Here is a 22,685-nt window from a genome sequence, read left to right on the forward strand (position 1 = left end):
GTTTAGCAAGTTAAAATTTAGAAAAACGTTTTGCTCGTCTTGCAAAACACTCGCAGACCAAGTTACTCGCAATCCAAGGTTTTACTGTAGTTGGAATTCTGCAGAGGGAGCAGAATGCTTTTCAAACGTTTTCATGCAGGCCCACTCGTTAAACAAATCCCAAACTGTACAAGGAGAGGATGCCCACTGAAGACTTACTCTCAGCAGCTGAGTCATGCTGGGAGGGTGCGGATGGGAGTTTTCCCATTTTCGGTCCAGGCCCGTGACCCCACAAGCCATGGGCTCCTTCTTCACATTCTCCATTCGGTAAATGAGGTGTTGCAAACCAGAGGGTGATTCCGTGGGTTCGATCCCATAGGTGATGTTCTCGATTTGCAGTAAGCCCCTGGCAACGACATAACCTCAGGTGTCAAAATCATTGTTCCCACGGAGGGGTGGGAAAGTCTAAGCAAAGCCATGGGAAAACCAGCCTTTGGTGAAGGAGACGACGGTCCCAGTCCCAAGACACACAGCCCTTCTTGGACTGTACCAAATCCAACTGCGGAGGAGGGAGGGGGCCTGAGGAATGCCAAACCCAGAGGGTCCGCATCCCGCCCAAGGGCTGTCTCTTAGCCTAACCAACTAGCCAAAGCTGGTCCGTGATGATACAACGGCCGATGCAGAAGGCCCCTGCTACCTTCAGCGCCATAAAAATTAGGATAGGAAACAAGTCACAGAGAAGAAGCGCACAAAGCTGCAGGTGGAAAGACGACGTTTGTGCCAATGTGTGGAGGGAAGGGCTTCCCCCGCGTGTGCAGAACAGGAAGCGGGGTTCTGGGCAATTCCCCAGATAATTTGCACTAAGGCAAGGCTCTCTGACTCCCAGTAGCAGCTGGGACAGGTGCTTTTCCTCTCTTGCCCAAAAGTTTGGTCTCCGTTCACACACCACACTAAACTCTGGTTTATTTCAGGGAGGAGCGACATGCAGTCTGCGGCTGCCTGCTCCCCCCACTGCCCCCAGACCAGGGAAAGGAAAAAAAGGGGCACCTGCAGAGCACTTGAAGTATGCAAATTAGCTTGTTTTCAAGCAAAACTTCACCATTTAATACTTCCAGTGCTCTCCAAGTATTATAGACACTATTTTATATTTGTGTTTATTTAATTTTCTAGCCCTTGCAGAAGGTGTACAGCCAATAGGCATGGGGGAGGGTTCAAAATGGCTCCAAGAGTCCCCACCTTGGTTCTTGCTCCAGCCACAACTGACCTGGTTCACACAACACAAGAACCCACTACGGGGAACTTGCCACAGGTGTCGTCCGAATAAATACCACTTGCTCACGGTGGCTTATTCTGAGGGAACAAGCCCTTTGAGGGCCTGAAGCAAGTTGTGGCTTCTATTAGTGCTGTACAGCTGGTTAACAAACCATGGTTGCTTTGCAGGGAATCCAGACACAGCAACAAGCCAGGCTGCAACAGACTGAAGTCTTTTCTACCAGGCCCTGGTAGGTCATTCCCAGGTTTCTATAAAAATGGAAGCTGATCTGCTGGAGGCTGTCCTCTCCAAGACCAGAATTGCAGGAAGCAAGAAGGAAAGAGGAGGAGAAGCCAGCATTCCTGTGGGGCAGATATGGCAGCTTCTCTGCCCTGCCCTGTGTATCCTCTCGGAAGAATGCGCAGGAACGCATCGGTTACCTGAGTCCGGAACAAGTGCTGATAGCAGCCATGGAATCCAATATGCCTTCGACATATCCCTGGTAGTGGCAGTGACCCTAATGGGGTGCAAGGAAAAGAAGAAAACTAAGCAAAGGTTTCACAGAACCATTTCCACTGCTCAAAGGTTTGGGGGTTGATATCACGCAGGATCCCCAAGTAAAGAAACTGGGCTGCAGCTTCACAGCCAAAGTGCATCCCAATCCTATGCCTATTTTACTCTGAAGTAGACCCTGGTGTCTTCCTCGGGGCTTACTGCCTGGAAAGGGAGCTTGAGATCACAGGCTTAACAGGTGTTAAACTGGTTTACCTGTCTGGACTACTTCTAACCTGATGGGAACCTTCTCTCATAACACATTTGCTGGCCTTTCGGGAACATAAGAAATTAGACCCTGTTGTTGCAAGCAGTCCTTCCCCTGCACATGTCCCTCTCTGGCAGATGGATGCAGCCTTAGAAGCACCGTCCTTTATTTCAGCTGAACAGGTAATAAGCAGCATCAATCCAAGCGATGTTCTCTTTGAAGCGTAAGAATAGCGCTTATCATCTCACCGGCTCAAGAAACTTCCCCCTTCATTCCCCAGCTCCCTGTTCTGAAATGCCTCCCTCTTTTTCCCAAGGCAGGTTGTTTCTCACCCTCCATCGGGAAATCTTCACAAGACAACCTTGGAACTGCCCCCCTCTGTTCCCACACCTTCCCCTGAGACTCTGAAGAATCCACCTGGGGGGACTGCAACTCGAGAGAGCTGGGCCCCCTCTCTACGCCTTTGCCCATCTAACCTGGTAGAGTCAGCATGAACTGGCAGAGGCTCTCCAGGGCTTCTAGCAGGAGCCGTCCCAGCCCAGCCTGGGAACACCAGGGAAATCACCACCTCTTAAATGGTCACTGCTTAACGATTCTTTTAGACAGACCCTTGTGTTGCGCAGGCTGGACGACACGGGAGCTACGAGGGTGGGGACGTCTGGGTGGACATGCCCTGTTCGCAACATCCCCGCGAAGGAGAACCTCTCCAGAGCTTTGCATGGCTGGCACGAAGGCTGGCCGGACAGATGGCCTGCCTCCCCGTCTTCCAGCAATTCGGGGTTCCACTGACAAGCTCATTCGGTGGACCCTCTGTGGGTGCTGGGGGGGGCGCTGGCACACCCCCTGGTTAACCCTCCCACGTGCAGGCTGAATGCTTCCCAAGGTCTAATATACCTGCTCTTCCTCTTAACAGTCCCAGTGCGTCCATTTCCACCTGAAATTGGCCGTGAGGAGTTCGTAGGTCACTTCGCAGGTGGGGAGAAAGGAGCAGCCAGCAAGTCACTAACGGAGCGATCCAGTGCACAGTAAGGCAGGCACCCCCATGCCTACAACTCCCAGCATGCCTCAGTCAGCGGAAGCATCAGAAGATGCCCTGAGAATACGACCCAGTGCACACAGAAGTGAGTCGCACCTGGTTCAGTGGGGTTGACCCAGAAGTCAATCTGCATCAGTCGTAGGCTATGCAGGCACCCATCCCTCACACTTTCTGGATCATTTATGAACGCAATTAGTCTAGCAGGGAATACGGGAGTGAGCCCAAAAGTATTCCCTGTCACCAAGGCAGTTTTCCCATCTGCAGTCCAGCCAGGCTGAAAAACACCGTCACGCTTGCCAGGTCAAAAGGCCCCGATGAGCACGTGCACAGACGACCCAGACCGGCACCTGAATCGACAGAAGGAGCTAAGCTGCAGAAAACCATGCCCTGCCTGACTGCCAGATGCCCTGCGATGGCTGCTACTGTGGACAGCGCATCTCAAGAAGCAAAGCACCTACTTTCTTCCGACACGCCCCCTGCCGAGGTGCCCACGGGAGCGGGGTTGCTGCTGGGCTCCACCAAGCCGCCTTCCTGGTGACCCCAGGAATGGCTGCCCTCTGAAAGCCCTGCCCGTGACAGCCCCGCTCGGCTCCTCTCGTGGAGGCCCCCATCTCTTCGCTGGCCTCCCTCTTCTCCCACCTCGGACCCCCTCCAGCACAATGGTCTTCCCCAGGGAGCCTCACCCTTGCGTGATGAGCCCAAAGCCGAACAGTGCGTCAGTTTTGCCATTCTTCCTTCTAGGGAAAGTTCTGGCTTGATTTGATCTAGAACCCGCTTCCTTGTCTTTCTGCTGATCCGGGGTATTCACAAAGCTCTCCTCCAGCACCATGTTCCAGACAGATCCATTTTCTTCCTCTCCACTTTCCTCCCTGTGCAGCTTCCACACCCCAAATGTAATACTCTTTACTTGCTGCCCAAACAAAGCAGCGCAATTTCTGAATGGCTGCCTGTGGCTAGCTGGGAAACTAACATATCGTTGTCGTAGTAAGAGCTGCAGTAAGCGATCCCCGTCTCTGGGCAAGCTGCCACATAGCTTTTGCCTTGCACGACTGTTTCCAAAGCGATTTCCAGGAAGGCAGGCATGCAGAAACTGCCTGATCAGGTACAAAGGGGAACAAAAACACACCAGGAGTCGACTGGTGCCAAGCCCCTGGAACGCCAAAACACCGTCTTCCGGCTTTCCAGCACATTGCCGAATTTCTGGAATGTAGCGAGGGCCATTTTCTTAAACAGCTCGCCAAAGGAGATTAATGCCAATTCACGTAGAACAAAGATGGGTGACAAAGAACCTTCCAGACGGGATTTGATCTCTCGTGGTATGCAATGCCCATAATCCCTGCCATTGCTTACGCTGGCTGGGGCTTATGGGGGTTGGAATTCGGGAAAATCTGCAGGGCTACAGTTTCCCTACACCTGATGTAAGAGGAGAGGCCAGACAGAGAATATGCAGCAACCGTCATTAAAAAGATAACTAGTGTGGCATTGAGGCCGGAGTGATCGTCCCCAACCAGATGGCCTTCTGGATATGCTGGACTGCGATTCCCCTGCAGTCCAGCAGAATCTGGAGGGGGCTAAATTGGGGAGGGCTGTGCTGAACTGGGATTCAGGAGAGGAGGGAGAGAGTGCGGGAGAAAGAAGAGGGCACAGTATGTGCTATAGGGTGCATTTTATTAGAAGGAGCTAATGAGCTGGACCTTTGCTGGAGAGACTTGAGATTGCATGAGAAAGGGGAGAGAGAGAGAGAGGGAGAGGGAGAGGGAGAGGGAGAGGGAGAGGGAGAGGGAGAGGGAGAGAGAGAGAGAGAGAAGCAACCCATTTCACATGTAACAGTTAACTCTGGGTTAAGCAGCAATCACACTGCCCTCTGCAGGCTCATCACTTCCAATTTCAATATAACAGTGGCTGCACTGTTATTACCTCTGAACCCAGAACTCAAGGTTCTCTGGGGATTAAACAGTCTGAAGTTAAGCCAACAACAAACCATGGGCTATCATTGTGTTAACCTGGATTGTTTCACTCTAAACAACCCAGAGTTCTGAGTTTGGATACAATAACAACCTGGGACTTCCTAGGTTGTTGACTGAAAGCAGAAGCAACAAACACATGAGAGCCAGCACGCTTACTCCCGAACGCAGAAGCAGAGCGAGTCGGAAGGGGCCTCCCGGGCCATCTAGTCTGACCCCCGGCTCCAGCCGGCTCCACCCATGACATGCCCACCATGTGCATGTCCAGCCTGTCCTTGAACACCTGCACCGATGGGGCCTCAACCACCTCCCGTGGAAGCCCATTCCACACCCTCGGGGTCCTGACTGTCAGAAAGTCCTTCTTGGCATTCATTCATTCATTCAAAGCTTTTCTATGCTGTCCAATACCAGATTCTCTGAACAGCTTACAAAAAACAAACACACACAACGTACCAACAAATGACACACTGCATCTGACCATTAATGACAAAAAAAAGAAAAAACCAATTAAATGTTAAAATGTTGGGAAAATAAAAAGATTTTCGCCTAACACTGGAAAGAATAAAGCATGGGTTCTCAAACTATGGCCTGCAGGCCGAATCCAGCCCGCCTCAGCCCGCCTCAGAGGATTTGGACTCGCCCGGAGAAAATGCTGATTCGATGCCTACAGAATACTGCAAAGGGCTTGGAAGCACCCAGAAGCCACCTGCTCTTACTCTGAAGGAAAAGTAGCTCTGTCTGAAAACATCTTCCTGTTCTGGCTGGATCGCCAGGGGAAACAAAATACCCCATGGCTGCTGTTTTGCCCCCAAAGGTGCTGCTCGAGGTAAACGCAGGGCCGGCTCGACCACGAGACCGAGGGAGGCAGAGAGCTCAAGCTCCTCATGCTGGACTGAAGCAAAGGGAAGCGAACGTGTGTATCTGATGCACTGTTGTGCTGCTGTAATTCTCGGAGAGAGCTACTAATGCACGTGGGTTTCAGTTTTATGCCTTGGGTGCCAAAATAAAATCACTTGCCAGTCTCAGGTAATATGAAGCTTGACTGGAGGGGCCACGGAGATACAGTTTGCTCTTCTGAGCTAGCAACTTGCCCTGACTGAGCCCCGCGTGAAAGCAGCACTTCTGAGCGCAACTTGCAGTCTGAGGATGGGCGTCCGCAGGGACTGGCCCCATCCAGGCCAGGTGCACAGTGGCGCTGCGTATTTCTAGATTTAGGGAGGGCTTCATAGGATCGCTCTCGCACCAGCCAGTTCTAGCCGTGCTTCAGCAGGCAAAGGTGTCGCTACAATCCAGAAAAAGTCTTTACGCTTTGATTCTGAATGGGGCCTCAGACCACCTCCAAACGAGAGCGAGGCTCCCCAGAAACCGTTTTTCTAGCTCAGGGACGCACATATGCCAAACGTACCTGAAGATCTGGCGTGTCGGAACGCAGTGTCCCATCTTCATTATATGTATAAACTGTGAAGTCTTTGGGCAAAAGTTGTCTGAAACGAGATGTGAGGGTGGGGTAGGAAAACCATTACACTAGAGCAGCTTTTAGAGCAACATGAAAATAGAACTAACTCCAGGAAAGGGGAAGCAAAAGAGCTGGCTGGCAGAGCGGGAGGGGAAGAAAGCAGCCAAGCCAGAGATCAGGGGAGAGGACTGGGGTTCGACATGGTCAGTCCATCCGCAAGCCCTCAATTCGCTGCTGCCTCTCCTTCACCCCCCACTCTGCCCCAGAGGTCATCAGCAACGAGTCAAGCCAGCAAACCTTGGGATGATGCGTATATTATCACATTTACAATCTGCCTTTTTTCTTCTTGCTAGGAACCCAAGGCAGCGGGCAAGGTTCCTCCTCCTCTCCATTTTACCCTCCGCACAACAGCCCTGTGAGGTAGACAGGGCTGAGAGTCCACCCAGTAAGCTTTATGGCCAAGTGTGGGACGAGAGCCCGGATTGCCCGAGTCTCTAGCCTGGCCTTCGCACCACCAAGCCACAGTGGCTCGGAACAGGAGCAAGAGCCGTTCGCTGGCTCTCCAGAGCAAGCAAGCAGAAACGGTGAGGAACTGGAGCAACTGGGGATGGGGGCCGGGAGCGAGGGGGCTGCATGAGGGTGGGGGACCTCCCCAAGAGCCCCTCCACAGCTGCAGCCCACCATCTCTTCCCTTCGCCACAGCCCAGAAACAGATCCTGGGATTTTGCAGCATTTCCACCTAAGCAGTCCTGAGGATGAGAACGCAGCGGAGCTTTCTGCACTGAGGCTGGAAAGGTGGGGCGGGACGAGGGGATCAGAGACGCCGTGTGTGGCAGACTTCGCCTTTACTTCCTCCTTTTCCACTTCAGGTGTGGAGGGAGATACACGGCTCTTGCTCTTCTGGCAGCATCAACCACTGTGATGCGGTGCTTGTTGCGGGGCATCTTTAACGTTGCCCCCCATCTTTCTCGGGCTCCCCCTCACGCTCTCTGGCCTTCTCCCCTTTCTGTGTATGCCTTGGACAATACGGACTCCTAAGACGTCCTCCCCAGCTGAGCAGCCTTTGTATATAACTGGGGATGGGCTCTATTCCACCTCTTATAATCTCATTCCTGATTTTATCCCTCATGGCCACTCCAGCAGCTTTCCTCAAACGTCTCATTTCCACGGCGACTAACTTTCATTTATGTTTTGTTGTCAGTGCCCATGTTTGACACTTGTAGCACAGGATGGGGATGAACATGTTTTGTATGAGACGCCTCAGTTTATATCAAGTAGCACCGACACATTTCTGTTCTTCTCATGAAAGACGCTGCTAAACATGAAATCAGCCATCTTCCTGGGAAAGCTGCTTTGCTTCCCAGAGGTAAGTCAGCGTGTCATCACAAGGGCAAGCCAAAACTGTTTTGCAAGCGTCTGCGAGGGAAGCAGAGGAGACGGGCAAAGGAATCAAATCAAGCATTGCTCTGTTATTATCTTGGATGTCTCTCCTGCAACCTGGACAGAAACCACAGTGAAGGTCACTTTCAGGGGAAAGAAGCAGCTGGGTCAGTTCCATGCAGCCTGGCAGAAACAGAAAGAGGGAATTTGGCCCAGCGCTGCAAAACAGGAACCACTTACTTGTTTCTTTCTAGATGTAGTATATGTTCCCGTCCTTCTACTGCAATGACATATGATACTTCCTCCTCAAAAGAAGGAGAAAATGTTATCAGCAGCGTCTCCAGGTACCATCCACAAACTCCCTGCCTCTGCTCAATGATTAATTGCTTCCCAATTAAGCAAACTCAAATTCTCCTGCAGCATTCGGGCCCTTCGGGTACGAGTCCACACCTTCTCCCTGTGTGTGCAGACAAAGAGCTGATACAGGGAAAATGACAGCGCAGGGCAGGGCCTTTTCAACAGTGGCACCCTGTGCCTGGAAAATCCGTCTGCTCTCTCCCCTGCTTTCAACTCAGGTAAAAACAGAGTTTTTTTCCAAATTTGTGTTGTATTTATTATACTTTTCTCCTCCAAAGAACTCAAAGTAGTTTTACATCATTCTCATCTTCCTCACAATCTTACACTCTTAAAAATAATCTTGTGAGCTAGGTTGGGCCCAAAGTCTCACCAGAGCTCCACCGTTAAGGGAGGACTGGAACCCAGTCCCAGTCCCTCCCTCTTAAATCTCTGCACTACGCTTTTGATGGCTTCGTGCCGAGACATTTGCCTGTTCTAGCATTTTGCTCTGCTAAGTGTCCCTGGCTGATTTCACACATGCGCGTATATTCAAGCATTAAGGTCGTTTCAGACTGATTTTTATTATAAGTTTTCACAGCCTCCAAGGCAGCTTAAATGCTGCAAAAGGCCAAACGAGACAATGCTAAGACAAGACACAAGCCATTCTTCACCTGGAGTGAAACCCTAGCCCTGCCGTTCTAATGTTTAAAAAAGAGGCAGACTCTTATCAAGTCAAAACGCTTTGTCTTGACGATGCGCGTCAATTATTATTTTGTGTGCAGAAGAAGAACGCGGAGTGCCCCACTGAGATACCTGTGCCGATCCGGAACTGGGCACTTCTCGGCGGTCTCTCGTTACTCTCTTTGGGACAGTGATTTCATAGGAAGACAGATGAGATAACGGCTGAAAACCTACAAAGTTAAAAAAAAGTATTAGAGTTGATTCCTCGAGGGCACCAAATCTGTTGCCCAGCCCTGCCATGTCATACCTTCCAGAGGCTGAGGCAGAAGCATAGAAACTGAGCGAGTCAGAAGGGGTCTCTCGGGCCATCTAGTCTGACCTGCGGCTCCAGCCGGCTCTGCTCACGACACGCCCACCATGTGTTTTCAAGGGCCAATAATGCATTGTAGGATCATCATAGTTTTGATTAATTACATTTCTATACCATCCAATAGCCAAAACTCTCTGGGCAATTTGCAAAAGAAGAAAACCTTTAAACATATGAAAGGAAACGCAATATAAAAGCCACTTGGATGGAAACTGATTTGAGGCACTCCAATACAAAAATTCCCAGGACTGATTCAAAGCTGATCTCATGCTGTCATGAGTAAAGCCTCGTGCCGGTTCTGCAGGGCTGGCACTGTTGGCACCAGGTGAGCTGGGTGCAGAGAGCATTCCACGAAGGTGGGGCCACCACCAAAGAGAGCTTCCCCCTTTTTGACATCCTCCAAACCTCCCTCAGAGGATGTTTTGATAGCAGATGTGTTGCTGAAAGAACAGCCACTCTCCTTGCCCGTAAATCAGCTGGAGACAGCTTTGTGGCAGAGGAAATCAATGCACTGCACAGCAGCTCTCCCCAACCTGGTGCCCTCCAGGAAGGTGAGGAAGCGTTCTGTGAGAACTGCGATGTTCCAAGCATCTCTTGTATTTGCAAACTGTTGTTTGCCTTGTCGTATCTGTAAAAATTGCCCATAGGGACCTAATGCAACACGAGAACACAAGGAGGCCTTCACCAGGTGGAGGGCCATGTCAGAATCCCAGTAACGCAACCCAGGATGAAACACAGCAGCACCAGGCGGTCCAGTTTCTGATTAGCGTTCCCAGGAGTCTAGAAGAGCTGCAGGACAACTGCCTGGGACAGCTCAGAGAGACAGAATACGCAAGTTCCTCGAGCAAGTGGTCGCCTTAAATCCTGGACAGGAACCAGGCGGCGGGTGGAGCATGGATGGATTAATGGCACCAACTCCTGGAAGAGCGGCATTACGCATTTCCTTGCAGCTCGCAAGCCTTTCCCGATCACGCAGCTCCGTCTCAGGCTGGCTGGTTTGCAAGGAGGGCCAAGTGCTGCTCGTTGCAGCGGAGAGCATGGGAAGAACTCTGCACGGTGCTCAGTGATGCTTCTCTGGGGAGTGTGAATGACATTTGAGGAGAGGCTGAGAGGGCCTCAGTTGCTCCCTTTGAATACGTGACCATCTGGGCTGCTGCAGAAATTATGGCTGGTAAATGGGGAACAGCGGACAGGTGGCGAAATCACATCCGTCCCCTTGGCTGGCAAAAAGCCACGGAGGGCTAGAATGGCAGTGATCAGAATGCCAGACCAGGTCTGATAGAGGCTGAAATGGAGTGTCTGACCCAGCATCACCTATGGAGTTAAAACCTGAAATGCGTTTGGGAATATGGAGTTTTGGATTTCTACCTTAATCACTGGGCTATATGAACTCCTACTCCTGTCCCTGAGGAAGGGATGGGGGGAATACAGAGAGCTATACATTTAAATCAACTCACACTGTTGCATAAACACATACGCAATACACATTTTGAGGAAGAGAACTCTGCATTTTTCCCATGAACTTTTGAGTCCTGCGTTAGACTTTTCCTGTCTCTCACCCTGCCTCCCCTTCATTCTTTTCTTGTGGGCTCCAAGGTTCTCCTTGAAGATTTAATCCAGAAACAAGTTGAACCAGACCAATCTCACACAATGCCTATATAACAAATATGCATTTACTGCACAGCTTTCCCCAGGGAGCTAGGATTCTGCTATTTATTCACCTTAACCAAGCAAACAACTTCATCCTTCCAGAGCCCAAACTAAGCGTGGCTAAATGTCTTTGATCTCAGATGCGAAAGAGTTTTAAGGCCCCTGTTCAAAACTCTCCTACCAATATTAGTGGGGTTCATTATGCTTATGCGAACAGCACAACCCATAAGAATTTACTCAGAATTTTCCATTTTAGAGATGCTTTAAACAACCATGGTGCAAAACGCTGCAATTTGTGGCACACCAGTAATTGTGCTGCCACCAGAACAGCTCACAAGCAAGCCAGAATTGAGCCTTCTGGAAGTCTGGTCCACAGATCTTGCGCAGAGAAGTCCCCAGGTCTGATCCGAGTTCCAATCATACCAGGTACGATCCCAGTCAACACAGCACCCCATCTCCATCTGCAACATGGGACAATAAAACCACCCCGTTTATAGGGTCATTCCAGCAACTTCCAAAATAATGTATGTGAAGCATTTGGAATGATCAGAGACCATTACGTAGCATCATTGAGCTAATAAGGCTCACTAACGAGCTACTCATCCGCACTGGAATTGCCACGAGCAAAGCAGCTCACAACTAGATACCAGCATTTCTAATTACACTTATTTAGGAGACATAATAGTCAACTTATGCCTTTGACTGTCAATGCAAAGGTGGCATAAGCAGCACTTATCCCGCAGCCCCGGCACTTGCCTTCATTAATGTTTATTGTGAATTTTAGTTAATCCCATCCAATCCTAAACAAAACAAAAAACCACAAACAGTTGCCGCAAAAACATAAAAATAGTTTGTTTTCTAGCACAAGGTGGGAATAAATCCACTGCAATAGTTACACACACAACATGCATCCCTATGACAGGATACGTGACTATTCCCGAGCAAAATTAGACACAGATGTCAACACAGGCAGACCAAGTATCCACATATTTGTCGTCTTGTTGATAACAACTAAAGACCACCCATTCGAAGATTAAACACATCCTTAAGTCCTCAACCCATGGATTTATCAAAGTTGGCCATTTGTCCTTCCAAGGTTGTAACATGAGGCAATTCATCCCTTTCTTCCACAGCTATTGTTGTTTAGTCACAAAGTTGCACCCGACCCATCATGACCCCATGGACAACATTCCTCCAGGCTCTCCTGTCCTCCACCATCCCTCAGAGTCCACCCAAGTCCACACCCACAGCCCCAGTGACTCCATCCAGCCACCTCATCCTCTGCCACCCCCTCCTTTTGCCCTCAGGGTCTTCTCCAGGGAGTTGCTCCTTCTCATTAGGTGGACAAAATATCTGATGCATATCTATACCTTATATCCAAGTATTCAAATGCATTACACTGCCATCTATTCATATTCAAATCTTCCTATTTGCCTATTTATCCTTGATCTGCATATCTAATTCCAACCCAAATCCAACCTGGGTTCTAGAGCTCTTCTCAAGTTGAATTTCCTGAGAAATCCCAAGAATTTTCTCTTTCAGGCTGCCATCTCTACCACTGGGAGAACTGCACCCACCACCATCAGAATACTCTGCCAAGGACACCTTGCACCCTCTGGCCAGTTTCGGCTGCAATTGTGAAGCAGAGTTTTCACTGAAATGGGATTGGCTTCCAGAAGGAGGGATTAAGCGCAAACTGTTCCCAGCATCCAGCACAGGTAAAGGCCCACAGCTTGGAAGGCTCTCAGAAAAAAAGCATCAGCAAGCCAGGTACCAGTCACGGTGACGCTTCTGATGAAGCTAATTGGGACCCCCCTGCCCTGTCTCCCCAGAAGGGGGTTGCGGCTTGTATGTGGGCTAAGAGAGAGAAACTAAGAAAGAGAAGGACTTTGCAAAATCCACAGCAAAGAGTGTGGCTTGGAGCCAGGAACACACCAGATGCTCAAATAACAAGCACCCAGAAGCAACATTTCTCATAGCTGTGAGACTCAAGGGACTGCTGTTATTTTTCTTTGGCTGGCTTATTGATAACCTGCAGCCATATTTCATCACCACATGCATTCAATATGCTGTGCCTTAGACAGATGTGTTTTTGTTTCCAAGTATCCTTGGGTGGACAAAGCCGGTGGGGCTAAACCGCCGCCTTTTTCAGCAGGAGCAGATCCAATGTTTTTAATCAGCTTGTGGAACATTATTTGAACTTTTGCTCCATGTCCACATCTGTAGCAAAACTGCTTTTGTATTACGCACAATGCTGTATTTTCAAGGTTGTGATTTTTGTGAACTAATTTGGCTATTGGCTAGTATAGAAATGGAATGCAATGGAATAGAACCATATTTTACTGTTCTTGAAAGAAGCACTGAACTTGACCCAGCCATCTTTGCTTCAGCTGCACTGAGACAGACTTACTTCCAAGAAGACCCATACCAATGCACTGTTAGACCTCGGTTCCTTCCCTCTGCTTGCCTAAACTAAGCCGATCAGCATTACAGCCACCATTTCTCAGTAGAGAATTGACAGAGCAAGTCTTCAAACCTTTTCTCCCCTACTCTGCACCCCAATTTATTTTTTATTTATTTGCTTGTGTATTTCATTTCACTTCACTTCTACACCACCCCCTGGCCAAAGCACTCTGGGTGGTTTACAACAATCCATAAAATCAAGGCAATAAAATACAATAGGAATATCATAATGTGGAATGTTGAAAAGTTGAGAGCAGCTATAAATAAAGCATGGAACGACTCTGTAGAAACACTAGGAATGGTGTTAGATTTAGTTAAGGAATTCTGCTTCCTCACCTCATGGCTGGAGCATGTTGGGAGTTGGAGGCCTTTTTCGGTCTAAAATCCTAGTCCTCTGCCTTGCATTTTTATTTTGGCAACCAAGCCAGGTGAAAAGGGGCACTGTTTGGAAGAAAAAACCCACAACAGGGCCAAAGAACTGCAGAGTTTCTTTGAAATATTCCTACCCTCTCCTTCCAAAGAGCCAATGGACATCAGCTGACATAGCATACGGTGGCTGACATCAGGTTTTAAAAATGCAATAAAGTAAAAATAACTCAAAGGAGCCATTAAAATACACAGAGAGTGATTAAGCAGTAGCACCCTTAAATATTGATCGACTCTACGGAGACCATGCGAGTTCAGGCTGCCTCCCACTGAAAGGCTGTGAAAACAACTGGTCTGACCACTCACTGAAAGCCCAGGTGAATAAAATAATACTGGAGGGATGAACCAGGGCTTCCAAGCGGCTCTTTGTTTTGTTACAAGAAGCTGCCGAGTACTGAATATTGGTGGACAAAGTGGATAGAGAGATGGTTTGCATTTTCTCTCCTAATCTGAGAACCCCCTAGCTGAGCAGCGGGAAACCTGGGACCGCCAGCAGATTGTGAGGGACTTGGGAATGTGAGCCTGCATGCGCTCTGTGAGTTTGCCCAAGGCCCCTGTGCAACGCGGATGCTGGAACCGACAGGCCCTTGACATAAGCGACCATCGCTCTTCTCACACGAGAAGTCCAGCAGTTGCCAGCCAGGCAAAACCCCCGATAAGCAGCCGCTCGGTCTGTCAAAGCTCGGAACGGTGCTGATGTTCGGCTGCTTGCAAAGTGCAAAAGAATCTGGGGAAGTTGGGAATGGCACCCTTCCCCCAAGATTTTGAGCTTGGTGACTTCCGAACACCCCGAGTGCCGTCCTGACCGCTTCAGCCCTATTTTGCTGGGAGAGGCTTCCAGTGTGAAAGGCAGAAATCTACACTGTTCACTTCCTGCCTGCACTTTGGGCTCTCAGGCACATCCCATCAAGAATTACCGTATTTTTCGCTCTATAAGACGCACCTGACCATAAGACGCACCTAGTTTTTAGAGGAGGGATCCATGGAAAGCTTCCTGATAATCACAGGCACATTCCCCATCACTTCCCCATGGGCTTCATTAAAAGTCGGGTTGCCATTTGAAAACACACACCGACCTGTGATTAACAGCTCTCACCTGTGCCGGAGGAGGGAGCGGAGCAGGGTGCGCTGAGCGTGTGCCAGTCAGGTGTGGTGCAGGCGGGCCGGCAGCGTCCCGAGTGTCGGGCACACACACATTCGCTCTATAAGACGCACAGACAATTCCCCTTACTTTTGAGGGAGAAAAAAGTGCATCTTATAGAGCGAAAAATACGGTAATTAGCTATCCAAAGGCAGAAATGCAGTTAAAAGTTACAACTTAGCAAGCGCAGCGATTGTGGGCAATTATGACTGCTGCTTTTGCTGGAATTATGGAAAATGTTTAGAGTGCAACCCAGTAGAAATTGTTAAAGCGTTTATTACTCAGAGGTAGTCTCTCACCGCACCCCGTTTCCTTTAAAAATAAAATACGTAATTCGCCCTGTACTTTTCCCCCTCCTACCTTATCTTTTATATTTCAGAGAAACGTGACATGCTTTTGTTCTTCTGGCACTTAGCGACATGTTTTTCTTCTCCTTCCATGTTCTTATTTTCCAGGACAGTCATAATGACACAAGAATCCTGTTATCAACTGAATTTCATTCAACTCCATCCTTTTCCAACCTGGTGCCTTCCAGCTATGTGGGAGTGCAATTCCCATCATTCCCAGCCAGGCTGATCTAGCCCAACATTCTGCTTTCCAAAATGGCCACCCAGATATTTCTGGAAAGCCCACAAGCAGGGGTAAAGACAACAGTGTTCTCCCCCAAGGTAGAGTATCCCTGAATCTGGAGGCTCAACTTGGGAATCACAACTGATGCCCTGGACAGAACTTGCCTCCTTGTGTATTTGTTTTGAAAGCCACTAAGGCCACGATCCTATGTGTATTGACCTGGAAGTAAGCCCTACTGACTTTATGGAGTTTCCTTTTCAGTAAGCCTGGACAAGCACGTGCGAATGGTCGGTGACACACCTGCAAAATCCCACAGGCAAATCCCATTGGTGCCTCCAGCCACCAATCCCCAGTTAAATACTGTCTCCTTTTGCTGCTTTGTGGAATTGTTGAAGTGCCTCTTTCGATGTGTGTCAGTGTAAAACCACATTTTGCCTCTAGAAGTTTATGATTATAATGCATAGAACACATTTGTGTTTAATCCAGCCAAAGCAGCTTGTGACACAAAAAATTACAGTCCAATAAAAAACGAAATTCCAAACTAGTTTAAATGTTACAGCTGTAAAAAGCGTAGCCACAAAAGACCAAACAGGCAACAGTTTTAAATAATTTGATTTCAAAGCACTGGACCAAAATATTGGTTTGGAACCGATCTCGTAAATCACACATGAGAAGACCACTTGATTTTTTTTTTTTTTAAAGTTTCCGGCTATCATCTAAAGACAGAAAAGGGGAAAGCCAGCAATCTCCAGCAAAAGAAGTACCCTCACAAGTATATACCATAGTCAATCAATGCCATGTTACCACTCAGAAGAAAAAATCCCATCTTTCAAATCAATCACCTTTCTCTGTTTGACATATTGGAAGCAAAGAGCATCCTGAACTCTGGATGAATTTTTATTTAATAGAATATTTATGTTCCAATTTCCTGTCTCACATGGGAATGGGGGGTGGGGTGGGGAAAAAGCCTAGGGAGCTGACAAAACAAACATGAAAAACATAGCAAAAAGGGGGCAAATTAAGTACTAGCAAATAATGATGCCCACGGAAGAGTAAAGGAGGACACACAAGAAGGGGAGGATCCGAACCTGGCAATGCGATGCCAGCAGAGAGTATCAAATGGGTCCCGACACAGGGAGCTCCCAGAGCCGGGATGCCAAAGCTGGAAGGGCCCTGCTAAATTGCTGAGGCAGCTGCATGGTATCGGGGCCGGTCACAACACGCGTAACGCAGCCCAGCCATGGTCCCTAGTCCATTTCCAGTCCCATTTCAAAATCCTGGCTTTGACTCCTTAACTCCGTCACGCACGGGGGATGAGACTACGGGAAAGGCCAGCCGGCGCCACAAGGATTTCTCTGTATCCGAAAGTCTCAACTAGAGGGCTTCCCACCCCACCTGAGGAACAGGAATGCTCCCCTGCAGACAACCGCGTTTGTTATCAAGGGTTTGTTTACATCCCCAAACACTGGGGAGCTTAGGACAGCAAACTGCCTCCTCTGCTCCATCAGCCCAGTGCTGCAAACTCGGGCTGGCAGCAGCTCTCAAAGTGAATGCTGATTGCAGAGCCAGTGGGGTGGTACATCCATTCTGGGTCACCGCAGGAGCTTGAAAGAAGCTGTCCATAGAGCTGAGCCCAACTCCCCTAAAAATGTTCGGGTTAGCACCGTGGACAGCTCCTCTGGCGGTCATGCTGGGGCCCAGACCAGGCGCACCATCCCACTGACAGTGCTGTCCCATAAACCCCTGAGCACCCTCCTAGCCCCATGAGAAGCCCTTTGCAGAAGGGACTGCGCACCAGCGCATGTGCTCCTGGACTGCAGACAGACCTCCTTAGTAGTACTTAGCAGTAGGTAAATTATAATCTAGGAATAATTTCACAAGGCAGCAGCTGCAGGGACTCCAACACCCATGCATATCCCTGAGCACAAAGTACTAGCAGGAAATTCCCTCTCCTTCCTCTTCTCCTCAACTACCACTCAGCATCACAGTATAAGCAGCAGATGTTCCATAACGAACACACCCAGGTCCGTTGCCAAACTAAACTGCCCCCTGCCATCACCAAACACTGCTTCCCGGCAGGAATTCTTTGGACGACAAAGCAGCAGCACCCACAGGTCCTGGGGTCGGATGCGCCAGCAGGGAAGCCAAACAATGCAACGCCATGGAGACTGAGAGGGGTCAACAGGCGCGGGACGCTGACTGACGAGAAGGAAGGGGAACCTACCCGGATACTACAGTCGGCATCCGGGGCGCTCTTCCAAGTGCCTTCTCAAGGAAGGCTTGGAGGACGGCAGGAAGGGAGGCAGCCTCCTTGCCGGTAGCCCCACTTCCCTGATTGAGGGATGCTCTTCCCATAAAGGTCCACCTGGCACCAACACTGCCGTCTTTCAGCACCAGGTTAGGACTTTCCTCTCCATGGAGGAATCTGACAGCACACAAGGAGGCTGTTGATGTCACTTGCTTTCTCAGGTCCTGGCGCTTCATTGCAGCGGTTTAATTGTTTTACATTAACGACCGCATGTTTTGTTGATGTTACCTCCTATTTTGGGGCTGTTGTTTCGATGACCCTGCCAGAGAGCGTCGTGCCAACTTGATTCATTGCGAAACCGGTGCCAACTCTGCCATTTGGGTTGTGTGCAGTGATGCCTCCCTACAAAAGCAAGCTTCGAGAATGTTGAAACGTGGCCGCAACATTCAAGCGCCCAAACAAGGGAACGAATGAACCCGAACCGAGTGGGAGGTACGTACGTCTGCGTGGCGATGCACAGGAACGCCCTACAAGTTGCATCTGGAAATGCGAATGCCAACGGCCACCTCCCCACCTTCAGAAGGCCTTTTAAATGCTTCAATGCATCCTGCTTAGGATGCTAATATTTGCGATGTCCATCCACCTTGCAGATGACACCCTGGTTGAAGACCCAATCCTTGATTTAAAAGAAAGTAGTATGGAGGCAAGCGAACTGGACTTTCTCCCAGCTCTGAAGCACAGGCCCGAACAATTCATATTTAGCAGGCGAATGCGAACCAAAGCTGGCTCTGAACCGAGTCACTGCTCACCGGCGTTTGCCACACAACACGTCCAGGCACCTGTCAAGGAGCGCAGATGGGCTGGCTGGAGAAGGAACAGCTCTCTCAAGCCAGGAGTCTGTTTCGTTGGCATCTCTCTGGCAGCAGCCCCGATGCGTCAGGGAAGCCCCTGACTGAGTGACGACAGCCACGGTGTCTGAGCAGCTGCTCTCAGAAAAACGGGACGTTGCCCACAGGCCCAAGACGTCAGGCAGTCAGGAGCAGCGCTGGACGGACTGCCGTGTGCGCCACGGAAGCAGGGTGCGGGGGAACCCCGTCGGGCAACGCGGCAGAGAGGAAAGGGGGTGGCAAAGGGGACTGGCACACTTCGATCCCCAACAAAGCAGCGATCCCCAACAAAGTGTCCATGGAGCCTCCAAGAAGTTGCAAACCGGTCCCCAACACAGTGTCTACGGACACCCAAACTTCCCCCTGCTTTTTAAATATATAAGCAAGGAATGGCATGCACGCAGATACTCCCTGGCAGTTAGAGACGGGCTTCCACAAATACCTGTGGGCAGCACAAGGCGGTCCCTCCCGTTCCTAGGCATTCCCTCGCTGGACTGGAGCAGTCTCGAAACGGGCCGAGGAGCCTGGAGTTGCCCCAGCAGCACCTCTCTCTGGGATCTGCCGTGGGCCGCTGGGAGCCCATCCTACTCCCAGGAAAACCGTCACGGCCAGAGGCAGGCACCGTGGCTCCATGCACGAGCCGAGGAGCAGCGGCTGCAAGGAGCTCCTTGCCCCCTCCCGGCCAGAAAGAACCTCTCTCAGACCTTGGTAAGGAAAAAGCTCGCCCAGGGGTCCTCAGACTTTTTCAACCGGGGGCCAGTTGAAAGGTGCCGGCAATGGGTGTGGGCCCCCAAGGCGGTGTGGGCGGGGGGCACGGGCCAGGGCAGGGCGGGGGGCACGCATGCATGTGCATGCGGCAAGGCCGGGGCACGCGTGCGCAGAGATCGTTTTCTCAGAGCGAGTCCAAAACGATCTCTGCACGAGCACGGTGCCGCCTTGCCTCGCGCGCGGTGAGTCTGAAACCATTATGGCGGGCTGGATAAATGGGCCTGGAGGGCCAAATCCAGCCCGCGGACCATAGTTTAGGACCCGTGAGCTAGCCCCATTCCTTTCCAGCCACTTCCCTTTTTGTCTCCTACCCAAGAATCTAATCCTGAGGGATTGACCATTTTAAGCTGCCTGGGTGAGCCTTTTTCGGCTAAGAAACAGGAAACTACTCCTACTGCCAATAAAATAATAATCAACCAGCTAGACATCCCTCCGCTAGGGGCAAAAATCATGCTAAAGGCATTTCTTCAAAGAATATCACATGGTGGGCTCAGCTTGTACCTAGAAAAAGCCCCTAAAGAGGAGCATCTCCTGCTAATTACTGTTCACCACATCCTCCCTGTTCCTTCATTAGTGACATCACTCCTTCCTCCTCCTGCCTGAGGGTGCCCGTCCCTCCCCATTCCAGGAGCACATGAATCACTCCAAAATACCTGTGTGTGGGGGGGGAGCGGAATCACAGGCCCCATAATGGGGCTTCTAATGAGCCATTTCCTGGAATATGGCTGGTGGCATCCACCCAAGTGAAATTAAGCACACCTGGCTCCTCAGCCCTATGGTGGCCTGGGAGACCCCTTCTGACTCGCTCTGTTTCTATGTTTCTATGTAACCAACATATCCATGCTTTGAACAACACTTGGGCCTCAAGCCCTCTTTTTATTATTTGACTATTTGATACATTTATATCCCACCTTTCTGCTCAGAAGTGCAGTAGAATGTACACAATGCTCCTCCTATCCCTTTTATCCTCACAACAACCCTGTGAGGTGGGTGAGGCTGAGAGTCAATGACTGGCCCAAATTCCCCCAGTGAGAGCCGTGAGTGAACGGAGACTAGAAGGTGGGTCCCCTGAGTCCCAGTCCAGTGGCTCCCTTGGCGAGGCAGTCATTGTGGGTCTTTCGGGTCAGCTGCAAGGGGTTGGGGCAGGCTCAGCTTTCAGACTTGCAACTCCAAAAGATCCTGTGCCCCCTACGCAACACTGGGAGGCCACAGGATTGTGTCCTGAGTTCATTTACCCCAAGTGCTGGAGTTCTTAAGGGGTGCCAAGGTCTCCTATGGCAAAGAAGCAATGGCAAATCTCCCTGCAAAATATAAAAAACGAGCACCTATTTGGCACAGCAGCTGGCCCCAAGTGGAACCAGCTGGCACCAGGGAAGAGAGTCAAAGCACAGCTGGCAGGCTGCGGTGAAGGCATCATGCGGCCGCTGCCCCTTTGCGGATGACGCCACGCAACTCTCCTCCTTTTTTCTGCATAAAAACCACCTGAACAGACCAATCTGAATATTATTCAGACACAGCCCTGCAAATCCAGGGGAGACACAATCAAGCTCTCCATTGTGGAAGTACCTACACAACACACGGATTAATGCTGCTCACCAGCATGTTTTGGTTCCAGGCATGCTCTCTGCTTTTGATATGCACTTCCTCTACCCTTCCAGGATATAATTTGTTCAAATATCTAAACAATTAGACACCTGCCTAGATGGGGGAAGCTTTTCATGCTTCCTGTCTGGTGCTGCAAACTGGAGCGCTGAACACCTTCAGCCATTCTCTCAGCCACAGGGGAACTGTTGGTCAAGAAACAAACCCTCCGTAGCTTCCAGGACTTTTAAATGACCCAACCAAGTGAGCAGAACCTGATCCTGTGAGCCTGCCCCATAGAATCAGCACCCTATCGAGGTGTTTGATCCGTGGAAAGACGTCTCCACACAACTGGGCCCCATCCATGAGTCAGCTCACTAAGATCTATAAGCAACTTCCATGTGAGTCAGAGCAGAGACTGCATGGAGGCCAAGCGAATGCTGAAAGGTTGTACTCCATGTGGGCCAGCATCGGGAGTTGGGGGGCTTGGGCCAGCAGAGGGGCCAAGGAAGGGATCCCCGGACCGGCTCTTCCTCTGCCCCACTCCAGCCTGTTTCTCCACCCTCCTCTGCCAGACCCAGACAACAGCGATGCTGTTAAAGAGGAGCAGCAGAGGGCCCAGCCAGGATTCGTGTTGGCCTTCCACCAGTGGATCGCAGTGATGGTGGTGAAGAGCAAACGCAGTGCTGTTGAAACATGGGCTATCCTGTTGGCTGAATCTGCTGTGCTAACAAACCATGGGTTGTTAATCAGCGTAATCCATGATTCACCACCCAGCATTATAGGATATTAGAGTGAAAAGGGGCCATGAAGGCCATCGGGTCCACCCCTGTTCTGTTCAGAGTTTAACCAATCATGGCGCGCTAGAATGGCTGGTTTCAGGGGACAAACAACCCATCCTCACACGACTTCCTGGAGGATCCTTCCCATTCATCCCCTTGCATGGCTACCGAGAAGCACGGAGAATACCCAACCCCGTCCTCCTTGAGGTTTAGGAGACCAGCATGAAGACAATCCGTGAGGTCAGGAGAGGTCTGGAGTGCAGCCGAGCTTTGATGGTTGTGCCCCAGCAACATCAGCAACCCGCTCCTTCCTACCCACAGCTTCCTGTCCACTCCCTGTGCCATCAGGAACTGAAGCCACTGTGCTCAAACAGGGCAGTTCTCATGAAACAAGCAGGCTTCCCCTAACCCAGGGCACCAGTTCACACATCAGTCACACGGTGGCAAACTCAGGCTGGGTACCGTGTGTTCGGAGTGTCACACACAAAGCCGTCAAAAAGTATCCCTGATGTTCCCCGAGTTTATCGCACTACAACTTAGCTGCTTCGGTGCAGACTTTAAAAAAATAACAATGCTCGATCGACTCCTAAACAAAGCCTTAGGTTAGACTCCTTCCAGCTGAGGCTCTCCAGATGTGCTGGGCTTTCAGAATTAACCCATGGCCATGTTGGTTGGGGATGATGGGAACTGTGGCCCAACACACCCGGAGGCACCAGACGGGGGAGGCTGCCCTACAGCAACAGCGGCACAATATCCCTGCGGGAAGTGACCCCCCAGCAATGGCACAGAGGGACGGGGGAATCTTCCTGCAGCAGGATCAGGCCCAGACCGACGGCTGAGGAGCCCGGCAAGTGAAGGCCAGCTCCTCCCAGCCCCCCTCTCACGGCACACAAGTTTTCCACAGCGCGCTTGCAGGATACAAATGGGGCCACCTGGAAGTCCATGGGGGGGGGGGGGG

At 50.4% G+C, this 22,685-nt stretch overlaps 1 protein-coding gene across 1 annotated transcript in view; it reads right to left on the reverse strand.

Moving 5' to 3' along the window:
- ADAM9 (ADAM metallopeptidase domain 9) overlaps positions 1–22,685 on the reverse strand; it is a 49,416-nt gene that overhangs the window by 26,274 nt on the left and 457 nt on the right. The window contains exons 2-6 of the mRNA XM_044437373.1: positions 8,977–9,074; positions 8,068–8,132; positions 6,397–6,475; positions 1,672–1,748; positions 199–385 (exon numbers count right to left, since the gene is read on the reverse strand). Coding sequence (XP_044293308.1) covers positions 199–385; positions 1,672–1,748; positions 6,397–6,475; positions 8,068–8,132; positions 8,977–9,074 — 506 coding nt within the window. The remainder of the gene's footprint in view (positions 1–198; positions 386–1,671; positions 1,749–6,396; positions 6,476–8,067; positions 8,133–8,976; positions 9,075–22,685) is intronic.

Source organism: Varanus komodoensis, unplaced genomic scaffold (assembly GCF_004798865.1).
Source record: "Varanus komodoensis strain SLA01 unplaced genomic scaffold, ASM479886v1 scaffold30, whole genome shotgun sequence".
Lineage (NCBI taxonomy): Eukaryota > Metazoa > Chordata > Lepidosauria > Squamata > Varanidae > Varanus > Varanus komodoensis.